The 19002-nt window shown below is 40.7% G+C and overlaps 2 protein-coding genes across 2 annotated transcripts in view; one reads left to right on the plus strand and one right to left on the minus strand.

Moving 5' to 3' along the window:
• The window catches only part of LOC141908130 (uncharacterized), a 43208-nt gene extending 31817 nt beyond the window's left edge, over positions 1-11391 (minus strand). Inside the window, exons 1-2 of the mRNA XM_074797991.1 lie at positions 11214-11391; positions 6262-6488 (exon numbers count right to left, since the gene is read on the minus strand). Of these exons, the coding sequence (XP_074654092.1) occupies positions 6262-6488; positions 11214-11238 (252 nt within the window). The 5' untranslated portion in view covers positions 11239-11391. The remainder of the gene's footprint in view (positions 1-6261; positions 6489-11213) is intronic.
• A 370-nt stretch (positions 11392-11761) lies between these two features.
• LOC141908573 (tRNA (guanine(27)-N(2))-dimethyltransferase-like) lies at positions 11762-18104 on the plus strand. Its single transcript, XM_074798669.1, has 8 exons — positions 11762-11905; positions 12810-13059; positions 13830-13963; positions 14758-14970; positions 15842-16032; positions 16156-16234; positions 17042-17323; positions 17963-18104. Exons 1-8 carry the CDS (start codon positions 11775-11777, stop codon positions 18102-18104), a joined length of 1422 nt encoding a protein of 473 aa, XP_074654770.1. The 5' UTR covers positions 11762-11774.
• The last annotated feature ends 898 nt before the right edge of the window (positions 18105-19002 follow it).

Here is a 19002-nt window from a genome sequence, read left to right on the forward strand (position 1 = left end):
AATCATCGTGCAAAAAGTACTCGGCAATCTGCGTATCGCGCGTGCGCCCACAAGACGAAATAGATCAGTTTTATGGGGTAGAAGGGAAAATAACAATTTTTTCAACGGCGAGTGGGCTGGCGAATCATACGCGAATAGATCATTGAAAGGGGTGGTAGGTGATATAGGGGTGATTGGGCGTCAAATTTTGAAGTTACCATAGGACTATCAACTTTATAATACAGCGGGTTCATCTAACGCGGTTCGTAAGAATTATTGATAGCGAATTGCATTTTCTAGGGATACCCCGAACTGGCGCTATAGAGCATGGCTTCCAACCTCTGAAAAGTGATACCAGTAACATATTGAATTATTTTCAGTAACATTTCATCGAAACATGAACGAAACTGTTCAAATTGATCAGTAATCAACAGTAAGACCCTCGGTAACATCGTAATCATATTTCTGTTCAAATTGATCAGTAATCAACAGTAAGACCCTCAGTAACGTCGTAATCATATTTTTGTTCAAATTGATCAGTAATCAACAGTAAGACCCTCGGTAACATCGTAATCATATTTCTGTTCAAATTGATCAGTAATCAACAGTAAGACCCTCGGTAACATCTTTCACATATTTCAATTCGCATCAAACAAATCAAATCAGTATTTCTCGTTATAAAAATAGAACCAAACACTGAAAATCAAGAACAGTTGAAAGGTCTGAGGCATTTGATAACAGCCAGGAATACCAAGGGCAATTGGCTCAAAAAGGACTGTGCTTGAATGGTCACTAGATCGTACAGGTAGGAGAGACAGTGGTGTTGGATGAGCAGCCACGGAAGCCGCGGTAATAATTCACTGAACGACGTTTGCTTTTCTTCGTATACTATGTTTTCGATGAAATCGAAGTAAATTCGCCGTGGCGAAAATGTAACTAGAATCCGTCAAAAATCGGCGATTGGCTGCGGCAATCAAAACTTGCTTCTAACACGCCGCCTGCGACAAGGTTCACACCAACCTCCAGTGATTCCTATCTTATGTAAAATCATTTATGATTAATAGCACATGTGGGACCTACGAAGAAATATAAGAATCGACAAACGTGAGTTAGGAGGCAGACTAAGTAATTCTAAAGTGAGAGTTACATAAGAACTGATTATAGCAGCGCTCGCTAATATTACATGTGAAAGTATTATTTATTCAGTTCTAGAATAAACTACTCAAACAAATCAAACGCATGAACTCGATGCAGAATGTATATAGCAACTGTGTTTCTCACGGAGAATGGTGGCAGCGATTATGCGAGTTTACACGCGTATTATAAGAACTATAAGAACTTCTTAGCTGTTTCAGATGTGACAGTTTCTTCCGGCGCCGAGTGTCATCGATGCGTGTGCGACATAACACTCGCGTAAAGAAAAATTGGAAAGTTTTCTAGATATGGTTTAGATATAGACTTTAGAGAGCCGGCGAGAATGGGGAAGATGGCGGTTGCCGAGAGGTCTCCTAGATGGAGAGGAAGAACTGACTCGATCGGCTATGAATCCGATCGATGAACGCTTTCAAGTAAAATATATAGACGAAAACTTTTGATTTCATACGCGATCTAGCAATCTCAACAAAGTTCCATTTTTCACGAAATTCCCTGATTATTCCCTGACTTCCTTAAAAAATTCCCGACCTTTCTCTGATTTCCGGGTGTCAGTAGTCAGTCCTGTGGGAGGGATACAGGGAAGCAAGGGATGCGGAAAAGGAGTTGATGGAGGGAGGGGATGGTGGACGGACGTGTGAACGCTTCCTCTAACTAGGCACGGGCCATATTTGACTCAAGCCCGATCCGTGCCAGTTTTCCAAATCGTCTCTGTGTGATCGCGGCTTTAGGGACTGAGAAGTACGGTTCCCAATATGCCGATATCATCCCCTTGAGATGCAGGGCGGGCCTAATTAATAATTCCATTGTCTGTCGTCCGTAAATGTAAATAGTACTGGATATCAAAAGCATCCAATTAAACTGAAAATCTCGAATTTCAGTCAGTCAATATACGTAGCAGCAGTAGTTGTCGTTATTGTTGATGTTGTTGTCACGTTGCATGTTTCTATTTGAGTAAGGCCGATACATCTCAGCACAGCAGCTCTCCACGACGAAGTACCAGTATATATCATTGATTGCAATATAGTTAACGGGTGAAATACACCCCGAAATCTACCTCATTCCCTTTTGAAAAAGAATAGCAAGTTTTTCAGGATTAAGTACCTATAAGAGGAGCTGCACAAGACTTGGAACTCTAAAGCCTAGCGCACATCGACACTGCGATTGGAGACAACTAGTTGAAAGGCAGTTTTCGGCGCATGAGAGGAACTGGCTGGATACGATCAGTTGCTTGAATGTGTCGATGTGAGCGAGCTTACGATTGGTAAGCGTCGATCTATCTCCAGTTCCAGCCAGTTGCCCATGTTCTACTTTTGAGCAACTGGTTGTACTCAATCGCAGTCATATCCGTTGATGTGCGCACTCCGGATCTCGACGATTGACACGTGCCATGCAGTTGCTGCAACTGACCAGTTGTAACTAGATTTCGATGTGCGCGGGGTAATTGTTCGGTAGCAACTAGTTGTCTCCAATTGCAGTGTCGATGTGCGCTAGGCTTAAGGATACATGCTTATATGTCACTTAGGTGATATGAAACAGCACTGAGATTTCCGAATTTCCAAATCCGTACATCTTGGCTTCCTCTATGGTGCCCACTATAACTCCTGTTGCACCAAGTCAGCCACTATTTCCCCCTTAAATTTGCATTAGCTTAAAACGCACTGAAATTTTAAAAAAATTTCCAAATCCTTTCATCTTGCATTCCTCTATGGCACTGACTCTGCGTTGGAAGGATTAAATATGCCCTCTTTATTTCTGTGAGCTCCTGTCAAAGTCTGACACTGGATCTGCGCAGACCACAGGGTTTTTTAAGACCAGAACAACACGTTTTTTCCAATTAATCAATTGTCGATTCATTTCATTGAATCATGGGTGTCATAATCAAAGGCAACATGACCTATGACCTTTAGAGACTATAGTGGTTCCTTCTGCCCGGAGAAGATGGCCGTTGAACCAAAGCAGCAGCCATTTACCCCTAAGGTAAATTTGCTTTAGCTACACCAATCCCTGTAATGGCATTAAAATGCATTGAAATTTCTCAACTTTTCCAACTTCTTTCCAATTTGCCTTCTTCTATGGCACTGGCTCTGCATGATTCAGTACGCCCTTTCTATTTATTTGTGCGGCTGTCAAAGTCATTTTTTAAAGACCAGAACAACAGATTTCTTCGAATTAATTACGCGGTTCATTTTATTGAATCATGGATGTCGTTCTCCGACATTGACCTTCGGCGACTGAGTGGATCCTTCCGCCCGGAGAAATACGCGTTGAACCGAATCAGTCGCCGTTTCCCCCCTTAAACAAATTTGCTTTAGCTACATCGGAGACGGCGGTAATCGATAATTTTGAAACGCCCTTCTCGTCGGATGTCGCCTATTACCAATCGAGTCGAAATCGTTGAAACAACTTTCTTTTGATTGCAGGTTTTTCTCCTGGAAGGGCTTTACGATAAAAATACGAGAACGCAACGGAAAATAAAAATCGTTTTTTAATGATCATTTTCGTACATCATATCCGACGGCAATTTTCTATCCCGACGGGGAGGCAGCGTTTCTGCTACGTTTATACGATGATCGTTCGATTCTTCGGCTGAATATTCTTATCGACGACTAATCTGAAAGTGGCGTGGATGTAAGCCATCTCGTATGGGAAGTCGGCAATTTCCCTTTCTCGCGCCGAGGAGAGACCCAGACGACATTTTCTTCTCCACGTCGGTTAATATTTAGTGACATTTCAAATCGACACGTCGCGCGCTCGCATGGTCGTTATACACACGCCGAGAATCTCAGCCTAGCGACCAAATATCTAGAATCTCGTCCAGGAACGCGCATGCGATAAATCAAAATCGCCGAGCCGAGCCGCCATTGCATATTATCGCGCAATCTCACGCGATGGAATTCTTCACGATAATATATCGCTGTCAAGACCCCCGATCGCGCCGTCGCCATCACCGCGGACGATCTCTCATGAAAATGATAGAATCTGAGATGTTTATATATCAAAGTTGATGATGACTGCTACTACAGTGGAACCTCTTCATAAACCAACTCGGGGTCCAATGATTCATCGAATATGACAGATATAGAATTTCGTACGCCGAAGAAAACTTAATTGATTTCATACTGGATACATAACGAAGCATACCATCGGTTACAACAAACGTGTCTTATGGTCCCTTGAAGTTTGTTGCAACGAGGTTCAACTGTATTACACTAGTCGAATGCTGCGGATGTGGTAACAATGTCGCAGGGTTTCCAGTCGTAAGGCCAGGATAAAAAGAAATACCAAAAAAGTACGTTTTGCGGCAATCTTAGACCCAAAAGTAAAGACTTTATGACTCGGAAAGAGGTACTTTCCAGTAAAATGAGCGCCCATAACGAAGCATTTTCGCAATGCCTTCGCCAGGATACTATAAGTCATGAAACCAGTCATATATTCCAGGGTAATTCCGTAACACTCAATCTTATTGACAATAGAATTACCAGGCCTAAATAATAAAATAATTTAACTCCAGTAATACTTCAACACTTCAGTAAAAAATTCGACCACATTACGCGTGATAAATACATAAAAATGAAATTTGGAAGGACTTTTTCATCAAAAGGAACCTCAACTTAAAGAGTCAAAATCGTTAGCACAAAGATGATGTTTGTCCAAACTTTTTCAATAAGAAGGACAAGAAGGACTTGGCTGGATGCAACCGGCCCCAGGGCTTTTTGTAACTGGGCAGTGGGCAACCGGGAACAATCCTTGTAAAGCTGAGAACACTGTACAACTCGAATCTTTACAACAGACAGAACCCGAATATCTATACAAGATTTTCTTTTGGGAATTCTATGTTTAGTTAAATGGGTTTACATTGAGTGGCAGTTCGGATTATAAGCGACATTTTTACGGCGGTGGACTCCAAGGTCGTATAATTATCTACTCGTTCCCCAAGGTCGGAACGTAACTCCTCGAACGTGATGGCGGTTTCAAACGCTTCAACGTTTAAGCACAGGCCACGGCATATTTGCCACTGTTGTACTAAACCCGATATACAGTAGCACTCAGAATTATTGCAGTTTCCGGCCTCAATAGGGACATTAATTCAACAGAAAAAAAAACCGCAATAATTCTATAGCAGCAGCCGCGTAATAGCTGAATATATATGCCCGGTTACAAGTTACACACGACAAAACAAACCTGAATTCCATAGAGGAGGATTCTTCAATACAATACACATACACCGACGAATCAACTATCTGTTAGCTACACGGTTTCTATGGGTTCACCTTTTTCATTTTCCACACCCGGATTATGAATTTTTTATACCCCAACTTTTTTTTCGTACAGACACCCATTCAATAAGTAAATGATGGCAATATAAATGTATCATTGACATTTTCGTAAAGAATTTTATCAAATGCGGAGTGGCTATGAACAACGTGTTATCTGGAAAGTGGCAACTCCGGTTTTTATCAAAATTGTTTGTAAGACAATCTAGGCATATAGCCTATAATTCAAAATTAAAAGAAAATCATATTCTGCTACAATTTTCAAATTTTCCATAACTTTTCCATAGCCACAGAGAATAAAACATAATTCCCAAATATGGAAACTAGGTCGAACATTGATTTAGCCTATAGGACGGGAAAAAGTTCATTGACATTTCGCTCATTTTTTCCCAGTTCTTCCAAATGGCTAAGAGCTGATGGGTGAAACTTTCCATACTAATTCCAACACCTTTTTCCCTCTTACCCTATCAGCGCTTCTACATCGCAGTGCGGTGTAATTGGTGATGGACTTTGCTAGTACACCGCACTGCGGTGTACTGATGTAATTAGTTTTCATCTGTATTGAAAGATGGCAGCACCTGTCAAACACAGTTAGATATAAGTAACAAACGATACACCACTCTCCAGTGTAGACGCATTATAGCTATAGCTGATGCCTGTTATTTGATGCAGCACTGGCCGGAATTTCTCAAACATTTTCAAATTATCTCCAGCACTTTAGGGTATTAATAAGTCAGCACCGAAAGGGTTAATGACAAAATATCAGATGTGTAGACCTATATCCAGTGGTTACAATTGGTGCCACCAAAAGCCAACAGAAAGTTTCTCTCAGGACCGTTCTATAAAAACTTACGTTCTGCTGTTGTTTCCTCGTGATTCTATTGTTGACGCCTTCGTTGAAGCTTTTGCCGCGTTTCACCGATTTCTGTTTCGCCTTCTTGATCTTCGTCTCCGGCGATTTGTTCAGCGCGATCGGCGAGTGCGAGTACGACGGGCTGCGGCGTACGAACTTGTCGCGCAGGCCCTCGCGCACGTGTGAAACCTTCTTCAACAGCTTCTGCCCCGGGGATTTTCCGGACTCTGAAACGAACGAAAGACGCACGGGCGTGAAGTTGTTTCGTAAACATGTGGAAGAAATCTTGATCAGAAAATCTACACGTAGTTAGTAACAGCGTGCCACAGTGACTTCGAATACAGAACTGAACCAGTAGGCCTAATGGACCCCGAGACTGGATCTGTGGATCTTTTATCATAATAATGACCAAATATAGGGAAAATTAATTTGAAAATACTATTTTGACTACGGAGAACAGAATACCCATATCCAGTCATTTTCTGAAGATTTCCAAAAAAATATTCTGCCCTTTTTGATATCAAGTGCCTTTAAATATAAAGTGAGGCTTCCAAAATCGTGAGGTGGGGGAGGGTCTTATGGAAGACCCCTCAATATCCGTATACCCAGCCTGCGCTAGTATCTCTCATAGGGCACCCTGGTGCCGAAAAGGGCAATACAAGTTCCAGCATTGATAAGTACTAGTAGGGGAAGGGGGTGAGTAAGGGGCTCAGCTGGAGGTAATTGCCGAGAAAATGTTAGAACACATCCTGAGAGCATAATTGAGATACTGCCCTAATTATTCGAGAAATCTATTCTTATGTATGCAATACTGGGTAACATCTCGTTTATGAAGAAACATTAGAAATTTGAAAAATTTGAAATTGAAATAATTACTTTCAAGGAAGCCTATCATTATATTCATAGCGACATACGGGCGATCTCAGCGATTTCAATATATCGAAATATTCATTTCTAAACATTAGATTCGAACCAAAACGTCTGAATCTAATTAGAACTTTAAGTGCTTGATTCTTCGCAAGCATTCTCTATAGGGAATAGCACCGAATCAAATATCTCTGACTCAGAGAATCTCGCTCTGCTGTCTTATCGCGCGACCTCATCTGCACGAGTTATAATAAAAGACGAAGTGCATCAGATATAATAACATTTTTCAAGTATGCGCCGCAGAGCTGCGAAACAGAATCCAAATAATTCACGGTTTCATCGTTTTTTTTTTGACTCAGGCTTTCACGGTCCGACTGACGGCGAACGGTTGGTCGTCTACGCATACGCGCGATATACGCAAACCACTTCAATAACAACTTGCGATGAGGGGAAATCATTCGGAGCATCAAGTGTATAAGAATTACTCATAACCGATGTATCAGACCGCCGCCGTCTGAGGCCCCTCGAGATATCACCCATCAATAGTGTCTCCTACTTATATATACTCACTCGCGGTCTGACTAATAATAACGTATTCATTCACAGAGACTGAGACAAATTTGACAGGGCTACAGGCGACATTGAGCGACGAGGCAATTCACGACAGTCCGAAAAATCAGGATCGCATATTTTCAATACTGACACCGGAACTCGAGTCCAGAACTACGACCGCCGTATTATCATCGGATTCTTCCGATTTTAGAGAAAAGGTCGATTTCGCCCTTTTCCTCTCAGACTCACAAAATCATAGAATTTCAGATCGCAAATTATGGATTCGGACCACCGGCCCGCCAGTCATCCATCGCTGTAAGGTGGCAGTATCATCGGGTGGCCCTATTATGTTGCATTATTTCATTACAGAACTCCTCCGCGCAAACTGAAGATTAATACTAAGTATACGTAACAGATGGCTTCCAGATTGTGAACAGTGCACTCAAAAGTCTCTGCCAGCCAGAGTACAGTACAGTACGGCGATATTCTCACATGATAGAAAGGCCATGGACCGGGTTTTTATTTCCCTCCGCCAACCATTCTCCCACAATACTCTGATTTGACTATTTTATCTGACAGTGGTGTGCACTAGAAAAACATTCGAGTCAAGCACTTTAGTTATAGGCACCCATCCTACTAATATATCTATACATGGATATATATCTGTAGGTATGAAATAGGTCAATGTACTTCTAATTACAAATATTATGTCTCACAATAACACTGCGTATTGGTATTAAGGCTTTTGGCCTGAATAATTCGATCTCTGAGGACAGTCGATTCCTTGAACCTTTCATGTATTATTCTTACCACTAGAATTTGAAGAAGGGCATTATTAATTCAGCGCACCTCACGGACGGTCTACTACCGGAATTAAAAATTCACGAATATCCGCGTAGGACTGTGTAGATAAAATGACTGCAGAACTTGATTTGCCTTCGCGGTACACAAGACAGACCGCAGACTTTATCAAGTCGACCATTTAGATTAAACTAATCAATTTGCGTAGGGTCCATTACCTAGAAGCGGCCGCGAGGTCGTGACTGCACGTACCACTAGGGGCGAAAATGAAATAGGCCTATAGTTAATATACAATCAAGTTCATGAATTACTCTTTCCGACGAGAATATTTCGCTTCAAATTTTTTGTGTTAAGTTGAAAAATATGCGCCATTTATATGCATTATTCATGTGATGAATATTTATAAATCATAATAGACGCGATATGAACATGTTATTTATAGAGTTTAAATGATGTGCGTATATAAATTGGCTGTTTATTTTCTGTAAAGATGGATCCAGTTTTAACCCAGGTTTTTCGATGTAGTTTTTACAAAATATTCATGAAGGCTTCATTGCCGTAAATATAGCCTTGTATAGTCTTTCTTAATCCAGACCAGAGTTTAATCCCAGGGCCCAGGGGCGGAATCAGGGGGCCTAAACGCCCCCCCCCCCTTATTTAGGCCAAGATAATATTTTCACAACCTGGGGTCAGTTGCGTAAGAACTCCAGTTGAGAAAAGTCAGTTGCTTAAAGTTATTTAGAGTTAACCAGTGGATAGTTGATCATATAGCGATGATTAGAAGTTTATTCTTACTGTGGTATTTATCCGCTGGTGATTTTTAACCACTTTTTGAGCAACTAACCCCCCCCCCCCCGGCTTAAGAAAGTTAAACAGCCTACAGTGGCTAATTATTTTCGATCACTAGGCATATGCAAAAGAATCACTACGCCTACTTGTAGGTCTCAATTTTTTGTAACCCCCTATTCTTAATTCCTGCATCCCCCCTGAGTTCACTTTAAAATGAAAATCCAATCCATATCTAGGCTGGTCGTATACTATATGCTACTTTAGTCCCATATTATTCAGTCTACTTAGATGCATCCTGGACGATATCAAATCCGGATTTCTCATAAACCGGAATAATTTTCAGTCCCAAATGATCCGGATTAAGTGGGCTTTATTTAACTGAGATATCGTCCCAATTTCACACAAAAAATTATACAGCTTGTACATCATGTAGGCTTATATACCAGGGGATTAAATTAACTGATAGTTCCAGTTTTTAGAACGTAATTAGGCTAGCGCTAATAATGACATCGGAGAAGATATATTATCATTAGCAAGTTCTGTTAAGGTAATACAGTTACCGGGGGTAATAGATGATGACCAAGCCTAGCGTAATTACACCACTGTTCTTCCGTTAAGTTAGATCCAGTATGAAAATGATTTAATCAACCCCGATATATTGATAGCTTCTAATGTGGTGTTCATGACATGATTATATAATAATAAAAATCTAGAACAGTGTTACAGTCGTTTAGAGGTCATATTCGGAACGGTGTTCTGCTTTTTTTAACAGGGTCCCTACATAGGCCTATCAGTCATTCCAGAATTAAAGGAATTTTCAAGGGGTTTTCAAGGAGAAAATTTCTAATTTAGAGGGGTGTATGCATCACTTTCATATACCAATTATTGTTAAGTATTAATTATCTAAGTAAACCATTTAATTCGGTGGAATTAAAAACCTAAAAATTTTCTAATTGCCAATTTCTCAAAATTCAAGGAGTTTTCAAGGACTTTTGTGCATTTTGCTCAATATTCAAAGATATTCAAGGACCTCGAAAATATTTTTGGTTTAGAATGAGTTTTCAAGGAATCAAGGAGTTGTAGGGACCTGTTTAATAACCTGCATGATTTGGGACTCATGGAATATTCTTGGCACCGTACTTGTCTGTATTTTTACGCAAGAATAGAGGTTCCTCAAACCTTTAAATACACTTGGGAAATCTGTACAATGGAATGTGGCGTGCAAAAAACATAAAACCCCAGGCCACCAGGAAGCAAACTTTGGAAGGAAAAATTTTCTAAAACTGGTCTAATAACTATATAAGCCCACAAACTATATCACCGGGCCTATTACAGAGCATCAGCTTCTCGCATTTTCGTTTCCTCCCATTTCAAAAGAATTATATTCAGAAGAAATACACTGTTTAGGTACTGGTACCAATATGTACAATCTGACCAGGAATGGTAAATCTTTTTTAAAAGCACAGGGACTTGTCACAATTGATAGTGAATGAATGAAACCAGTAGGCCTATCAATAACCAACCCAGTATCCCTAATAAAAAATTTGTTACTATACAGGGATACCAGGGGGGGGGTCATTGATAGACCTATTGGTTTTAGTCATTCATTATCAATGTGACAAGTCCCTGTGCTTAAAAGGGTAAAGTATCGACACATTATGCATAACACCAACAGAATGTTTAAGCAACAACAGAACAGCAGGCCTGTTTTGTTTAAAGACGCTAAATGAAAATCATGATTTAATGATTATCTAGGCCTACTCTATTATTGCAGTAGAAGAAACCCCAAAAAATGAAGTTATAGTCTGATGAATTGTAGCTTCAATATTTCATTTTTGCAATAGCCATTCAACTAATCCAGTAACGATATAGTTCAAAAGAATAAAATTGATTTAATTGGCATTGATTTCGATTCGATAGCTTATCAGAAGTGCCAAACATACCTCGTTCCTCCTTCCCCGACATCATAGTCGATCACAGATAATTCCCACCATCGAATGAACTCATATTTAATCCTATTGCCGATATCCGATCTATACTTTGTGAACTTTGAAAAGCTCTTCAGCGCAGAGACGCTCACTTTTGTCGTGTCTTCCTCAAACTTCACGAACTTCCGCGTTCCGAAGTCCACCGCGATGGGATAAACACATGAAATGAAATACTGGGATTCGAACCCACTAAGCCGGGTTGGTAAGAACCGTTTGCAATACAGTATGTGCCGTGTATCCGTATCTCGAGCGGGGTCGGATCCCATATCCGTTCATATTCTTTAGCCGAATAAATTTCAATATCTGAATATCTGAGCTGTTTAAGGGGATAAGATGAATATATCGACAAATATCCTCATCGAAAAATCAAAAGATTTCATTTTTCTGTACCTTTTTTAATTTCAAATTTAAGGGGTTCGAACCATACTCCGCGCTGCTTTTGATTGTTCGCGGCATGATATTTGATTGGTCGGCAATTTCAATCACAAATTTATCACATTTTATTGACTACAAAACATGACTCAAACCGCGGATATGAAGGCTATACACGAATTGAAAGAACACGGTGTCGTTATTGAATTCAACAGATGCGGTGACAAATCTGATTTCAAGAAAACGGTCGTTATCCCTGAGATGACACTCAATAGGTCAGAGTCCGTCCTGTCGTCACTTTTTTTGTGTCGTCAAGAAAAAGTCAAGAGAAAATTTCCTTCCTTCTCTGTTTCTACTTGCTTCGCTCTGGCCTCCAGACCTTGTTCAATTCCCCGGGTTCAATTCTAGCCTGGCCTTTCGCGATATGTTGTTGTCAGACCATGACAGTTCACTTTCATGTTGCCTCAATTGGTGAATTAGCATTCTTTTTTGCGCCAGAATTCCCGTCGATTTACGTCCCTTTCATTTTCAACAAAATTTATGTGAAGAATCCCCTGAAGAATTGAATTTCCCAACGGAAAGAAACTATTTATTCTTTAAGTAATATTGTCATTGAAATTTATGTCCCTTGCCCAAAACTATCATATCTTGAAAATCCTTCCCCGATCCGTCTAACTGAATCAACTTCTGACTTTTTGACCATGTGGCACTAGTGTTAAAAGGATGAGGGTTATGGTTCGGTTGGTTGGTTAGGCCTAAATAACCATTAGGGACTCCTAAACTGGGGTTGCTCCCGGTGTTTAACTTACCGTTTTAAACTTACCCTTTTTCGATTTAGGCCTACTCACAATTTCAACATACTCAGCCTATTTAGAATTTACCCTTTTTAGACTCAATCCTTATTCGACTTAGGCTAAAAGAAATTTACCTTGTTTCTCCAATCGGCCGTGTCACTTTGTAAACTGCAATAAACTTTGTAGTCAGTTCATTTCCATAACTGCCGGGTCTGTTGTGGTTAGCTTGATCATGCTTAAAAAAAGTACAGGGTAGACAGGCGGGCTGGTTGAACAGTTCTAAATGAGAAACGAGGTATTTTTAATCCTCGCCGTTTCTGTTGAACTGAGACCCTGGCTTTTTCAACTTTCCGTTTTAAAAAACCTTTTTATCATCGATTTTTAGAGATTTTGTGCTGTGTTCGCTCGTGACGTACGCCGAAAATCGCGAGTACACGGCGTGTCTCGACGCGTTCGGCATCACAGGCATCAACGGAATGATGTGGAAACGCGCTCTCCGCCGGAAAATCGACGTCACTATCGCCGAAGTCGATGCGGTTAACGTTGCCAAGATACGCGACGACGTCGTCAAGAACGAATTACGAATCAACGCGAGCCCCCAGCTCATCGTCGGCAAGCCAGTGTTCGAAGATTTTGTAAGCGCATCTTTGAAATTGAGAAATAATGATTGGTATATAGAAAATGGAATGTTAAGTTGCCGTTTAGGCTACTGTGGCAATTGAGGATTTCAACTGAAGATCCTACTGGTCTAGTAGATGGTCCAATTCAGGTTGGTCATTGACCTTGAAAACCTGGGAAACTCTGGGAATCTTTTCTTTGATCCGTTCGAAATTTTTCAGTTTTAATCAGAAAAATCTTGAACAGATCGAGGAAAATTCGGGGAATTTGACAAATTCTGCCGAAAAACCTGGAACGATCAGTCAATTTAAATATGCTATTGACCGTGTGTTTCTTCATCAGTACGTGATACAGTGAAATATGAATGAATTGTAAGATTTTAAACTCAGAACTTTCTCTGATTCGCTCAGGAAAGTGTAATCACATGGAATAATCGGGGAAAATTCGGGGGTTCGTAAATTGGTCGGAGAGTGGCCACCCTGCTGTGCACTTGTTTGTTGCTTTATATTTTCAATATTCATACAATTTTTTATTACTTAGACTTAACATAAGCTTTAGGCGTATACGTACGTTCTTTCATGAAACTTAATTGGGCGCAGTAGACCCGCCTTACTCAATACTGGTCTACACTCGGATGAAGGCTCAAGTTTCAAGGTTCTATAGAGTTGAAATAGCCGCGTGATGATTTTGAAATAACTATTTAGATAGAAATCACTATTGAAATCGAATTATTGGATGCAAAATAGGAAAGTTCAAAGTTTGGCATTTTTTTACTGATTTGTTATAGCCCTACAAAAAGCCTGAACTGGAATCGACAGAAAAAGAGGATGACAAAACATCATCGGATTCATTGGAATACGGTATAAATGTTACGCATATAGACGCCAACGTTATGTTGAACCAAAGAGCTTTTGACTTTGTGTACGTAAGTTCAATATCTTTCAATCTTGTTACTTCCACCTGAATCTAGTTTTTAGGCCTAACCTATTAGCAATCGAACCGCCTGCATGTGTCCTACTCATCAAGTCGCCTGTAGCAGCCCTAATTTATTTTTTCATCTGCTACACAAAAATGGTTCCAACGGGATTCAAACCCATCAGCTCAGAATTTAAAGCTAGACACCCGAGATGACAAAACTCCGTACATAAATCAATATGGTGTATGAACATGGAAGAACCGAGTGCTCAGTTCTATCCAAGTACCTCGAAGCCGTGACTGTTTACTATAAAATAACCTGAAGTTTCCTATGTAGTTCATAACATCACTTAATCCGTATAAAGACCCCTGTCCCTAATAACAAGAGTTAAGCCAGGGCCGGATCTAGCTTTTCGGAAAAGGGGGTGCGCACTGCTTACTTGGGTCAGTACTTACAGGTGGGGGTCTGAGGATGCTCCCCCAAGAAAATTTTTAAAAATTAAATGCATTTCGGTGCATTCTGAGCACTCTCCCGGTGGAAATTAGGAATGAAATATGTTCACAATTTCATCATTTTCTAAATGAAAGTCTCATAGAGAAAATTTCAAGGATATTCGGCCGAAAAAGGGGATGTGCGCATCCCCCGCCCGCGCACCCCCCTGGATCCACCACCGAAAGCAAAGTTGACTGTACGACCGAAGTATCATGAAAAATCTTTCGTGCGTGACGTTCGTTGATGTCTATTCTCCAAATGAATGATACACGATGACGCGTACGATCGAATCTTTGTTTTCTTTCAGATTTTTAAATCCGTGCGGCAGCCCCGTTCAGTATTTCGACTCGGCGTTTCGGTACACGCGGCACAGCGGTATGATGATCATCACGGCTATGGACCTTGGCACGCTCTACTGTAAATCGCCTCAACTCGCCGAGCGGTATTACGGCGCACACGCCACTAGTACGGACTATATGAGAGAATTCGCAGCTCGTATCGTTCTAGCCGCCGCTGCTAGGTAAGGGGCCGTGCTTAAAGTACATACACTCAAAATTCCCGATTATCCACTCCCCTCCCCATGCATGCTTTTATTATGTCTCTTTTGGTTATTTTGTTGGTAAAACTTCATTATCAATAAAACCATTTTGGCATTATTTCCAACCTAGCACCATGATTAAAACGTATGTACACAAAACGTGCGCGATGTGATCATCACCTCGCGCCACCAGTCAACCAACCACCTGAAACAACTGGTGAAAGTATCGCCATCTTTTAGAAATAAATCAGAACTACGTTATCTGGAACGTGTACATCGTTATGATGACGTGCAATGACTTGCAATATCATTTGACTACGGAATGATTTAATGAGTTTTTAGGATCAGCTGTATTCATCCTTATAGAATGGTTCTGAGAGTAACTTTCTGTTAGCTCTTGGCAGCACAAATTATAACTGGATGTACGCAGCTGATATTTTGTCATTAGGAGGGAAATTGGTCTTGGAGTTGATATGGCAAGTTTCGTCCATCAGCTCTAAGCTGTTTTGAAGTGCTGGGAGAAAATGTGCAAAATTTCAATAAATTTTTCCCATTCTACTAATCGATGCTTGACCTTGTCTCATGACATCACAGAGAAAGCCCTTCAGAAGAGCATCACTTGAAAATCCCTCTAGAAGGTCTTTCCATTGATATCATTATCGAGAACTTTTCTACCATGTACTTGTGAGTCATAGGGAAACCCATTTCCCATGTATATCATCAAAGTTGAAAATGTTTACTACACATAGTCTTTATCAGCTGTTAATACGTTATTGCAAATCCATTTTTATGCTCAAAACTGAAATGTACTCAGTTGGTCCGACTTGACCTATGGTCCTTTATTATATTTTAGGAGCGCGGCTCGGTTCAATAAAGGAATCTCGGTGATGTTCTGCGTCACCGTCAAACACGGTTTAACGGTTTGTCTACGAGTTCACAGAAGTCCCAGTTACGCCGATACATGTTTGAAAAGTGTCCGCAAAGTTATCCACTGTCAGCGCTGCCAGGAAAGAGCGTTCTACCCCGATACAAATATTCCCATAGGTAATAAAAAAGGAAAGTACATTAGGTTACTCATCCCATGTTAGTTTATTTTTCCCTAATCATTATCTTTGATTATGTGATTACCTATTAAGGCCTACTTCTTTTATTTTGAAATATTGACAGAAAACCCGTATGAACTTCTAAGATGTGATTGTAATAAGAATGGAACTGGAAATTATTCGGTAGATTTGGGACCTGTGTGGTGAGTACGGTGTATATGATACGAAGCATTCCATTTTTGATCTTATGTAAATGTGTCAGTTATGCAGTAAACCGTGCTACATTGACTGAAAATAATATCCAGAGTACTCTTTCACGAAAGGGTTTAACGCTTAAATTGATTTACTTCATTTATTCAATTGAATTGATCTTAACCCTTGGGTTCCTGCCGATGTCAAACGCCACCCAGACAAAGATCGACGGTCAGCGGCGTTCTCAACCGCCAGACCGTAAACATACTGACCTCTAGTGACTGAAAAATAAAGTAAGGCATTGCAGCTATGCTATTTTCTACACAACAGCAGGTCTGCCAATATATCATATGGTTTTGATTGGCTTTCACTTAGCTCGAGATGCCTGATATGGCCGAAGACAGATAGTAAATACACTACCAAACTCATAATAACAGTTGAAACAAACAATTTTGTTCATAAAAGGTTTATCATTATGATGAAAGTTTGATGTGGAAAATGTGTAGTTTTTGTTTTTAAAAAAACTCCACCTGGGGCTGCAGTTAGCTAGTCAAAAAGGGCCGGGCAGACAAAGGGTAAATCGATTTATAAGTTAGTCCTTTTTGTGAAAGTGGACCCTGATTAGATCAAGGTGATATGATAAAACCTTTCAGTTCTAACTAATAAATGCCTGAAAGTTCTGGAGTAATTTGAAAACTTTTAAAGGTGTCGAATAATGGGCCTACCGCGCCACGGCATAGACACACTGAAAGGGTTAACTGAATTTAACCAGCTGATTAAGTAATTCATTGCGTCTTATTCCGTGTCCCGGTTTTCAGGTCGGGTCCGATATTTTCGACGCAATTTTTGTGTGATATGAAACGAACTGCTGAAACGACGGCGACGACGTTCACTGGCGAATTTAAATCTCTCGTCGAATCGTTACTCGTTGAATCTCGATGCTCAAATTCGTCGTCCGAATCGGCAGCGAAGAATGATTCATCGGAATCTCCTCTGCGGGAACCGCCTTTAAAAAAGACCAAGTTCGACGCCGTCGAAGAAGACAGCTGCCCGCCGTTTTATTACAATCTGACGCATCGTAAACTCAGGAAGCTAATCAGGTACGGCAGTCAAAACTGATCTGAATTAACTAATTATTAATCGACTTGGTGGTCTGATTATTCTAACCATACTGCAGTTTTATTTCATGATCGGACATTTATGTAAACAACTAGAATTACAACAACTAAATACATCAAGTTTCATGGATATCCATCAGATATTCCAGGTTGTATCGTGGTAAACAAGAAATTCAAGATGGCTACCCTAGTGGATATATTTTCAAAAGTGGTGAACACTTTGCCTGCCCCAATCATCACACCAAGTTTCATGTAAATCCTCATTCCTTAATTGGAATTGTACGCTGTATCATGCTAGCAAGATTGTGTCCACAGCAGACAACCTGACTCCAGTATACCCCTCCCCCTACACTTCGTTGCGGGTATAACGAGTTTGAGCCATAGTTGATATAGCAGGGCTGTACGTAGGCAGTTCCCCCTTCCCAGAAATCGTTTGAAAAAATTGCAGTTCATGGATAGCTCCGAGTAAAAGTATCGTAAATAATTGAATATCCAGCTTAGACAAAAATCCAAATTAAGGCTAAAAAGGGATAGATACCTTGTTTCTACTAATCGGCAGGGTCATATACAATGTTTTGAGTTGATTTTGATTTTCTGGTTTTTGTATTAACGATTTTCCAGGGTGAACAAGTTGGTAACGCATGCTCAACAGGAAGGATTCCGGTGCAGTCGAACTCATTTTGATACGAATTCCGTACGCTCTAATGCATCAAATGCCCAATTGGTGGCGCTGGCCGAAAAATACGCTCCTGCTTCGAAATAAATGTGAATTATTAAAAAAATTAGATAGTTTGGTTTTGATATTGTGGATATGCTGGTATGGTAAACTTACTCGGCACGGGTCATCCCATTTGAAGCGATACTGGACTCCTGACAAGTAAGGAATCCTTCGAAATCCCTTGACGAGTGAAAAGGGGTTAACTCATCCTTACTTGCCAGGGTAAGCTTGCCTCCCCGACAAATCCTGGCTGCAAACCGTTCATTAGTTAATTACACTGTCCAATGATATTTGGGCGGAACCCAGTCTATATATATATCTAACCAATTAGAATTGCTGGTTCACAATTTATGGCCACCATCAACCAGTTGATGATTTTGCCAACGAGAGGCGCATGAAAACATTTGTTGTAGTTTTTAATGATTCTATTTTAAAAACTGCCCCAATGGCGTTAGGCAGTTAGGAGAGACTTAAAGGCCAGGCGGGTAAGGCATTGCAATCGGTGATGGTCCTTAGGAAAAACGACCGCTTGCGTGCTTCGCATGAAAACGCTGGAATGCGTGCTGGCTAAAACCTCTGGAGTAGCGTATTGGCTTGATGAGACGACTTGTAGTGTCTAGGTTGACCATGCTATTGGTGATCTTGTACATCATGGCTAGTCTGGAATTTCTGCGCCCATTTTCCAGTGTCGGCCATTTCAGCTTTTGGAAATAAACGTTGAGAATTTTCAGTGGCTTGGCGAGAGATGGGCCGGTCAGTGCGTCTTCGTGGAGGGCGATGCGTGTGCTGGTTTGATGTGTTTATGGGTCGAAGAAAGCGTTGTATCTGAGATAAATGAATCGTCGCGGGTCTGTTAACACTCGAAATCTGTTGGGAGTGCTGTTCAGTTAGAACATGGACTCTAAAACGAAAGACCATGGTTTTAGAGTCCATGGTTTGAAGC

This window comes from Tubulanus polymorphus, chromosome 7 (genome assembly GCF_964204645.1).
Source record: "Tubulanus polymorphus chromosome 7, tnTubPoly1.2, whole genome shotgun sequence".
Taxonomy (NCBI): Eukaryota; Metazoa; Nemertea; class Palaeonemertea; order Tubulaniformes; family Tubulanidae; genus Tubulanus; species Tubulanus polymorphus.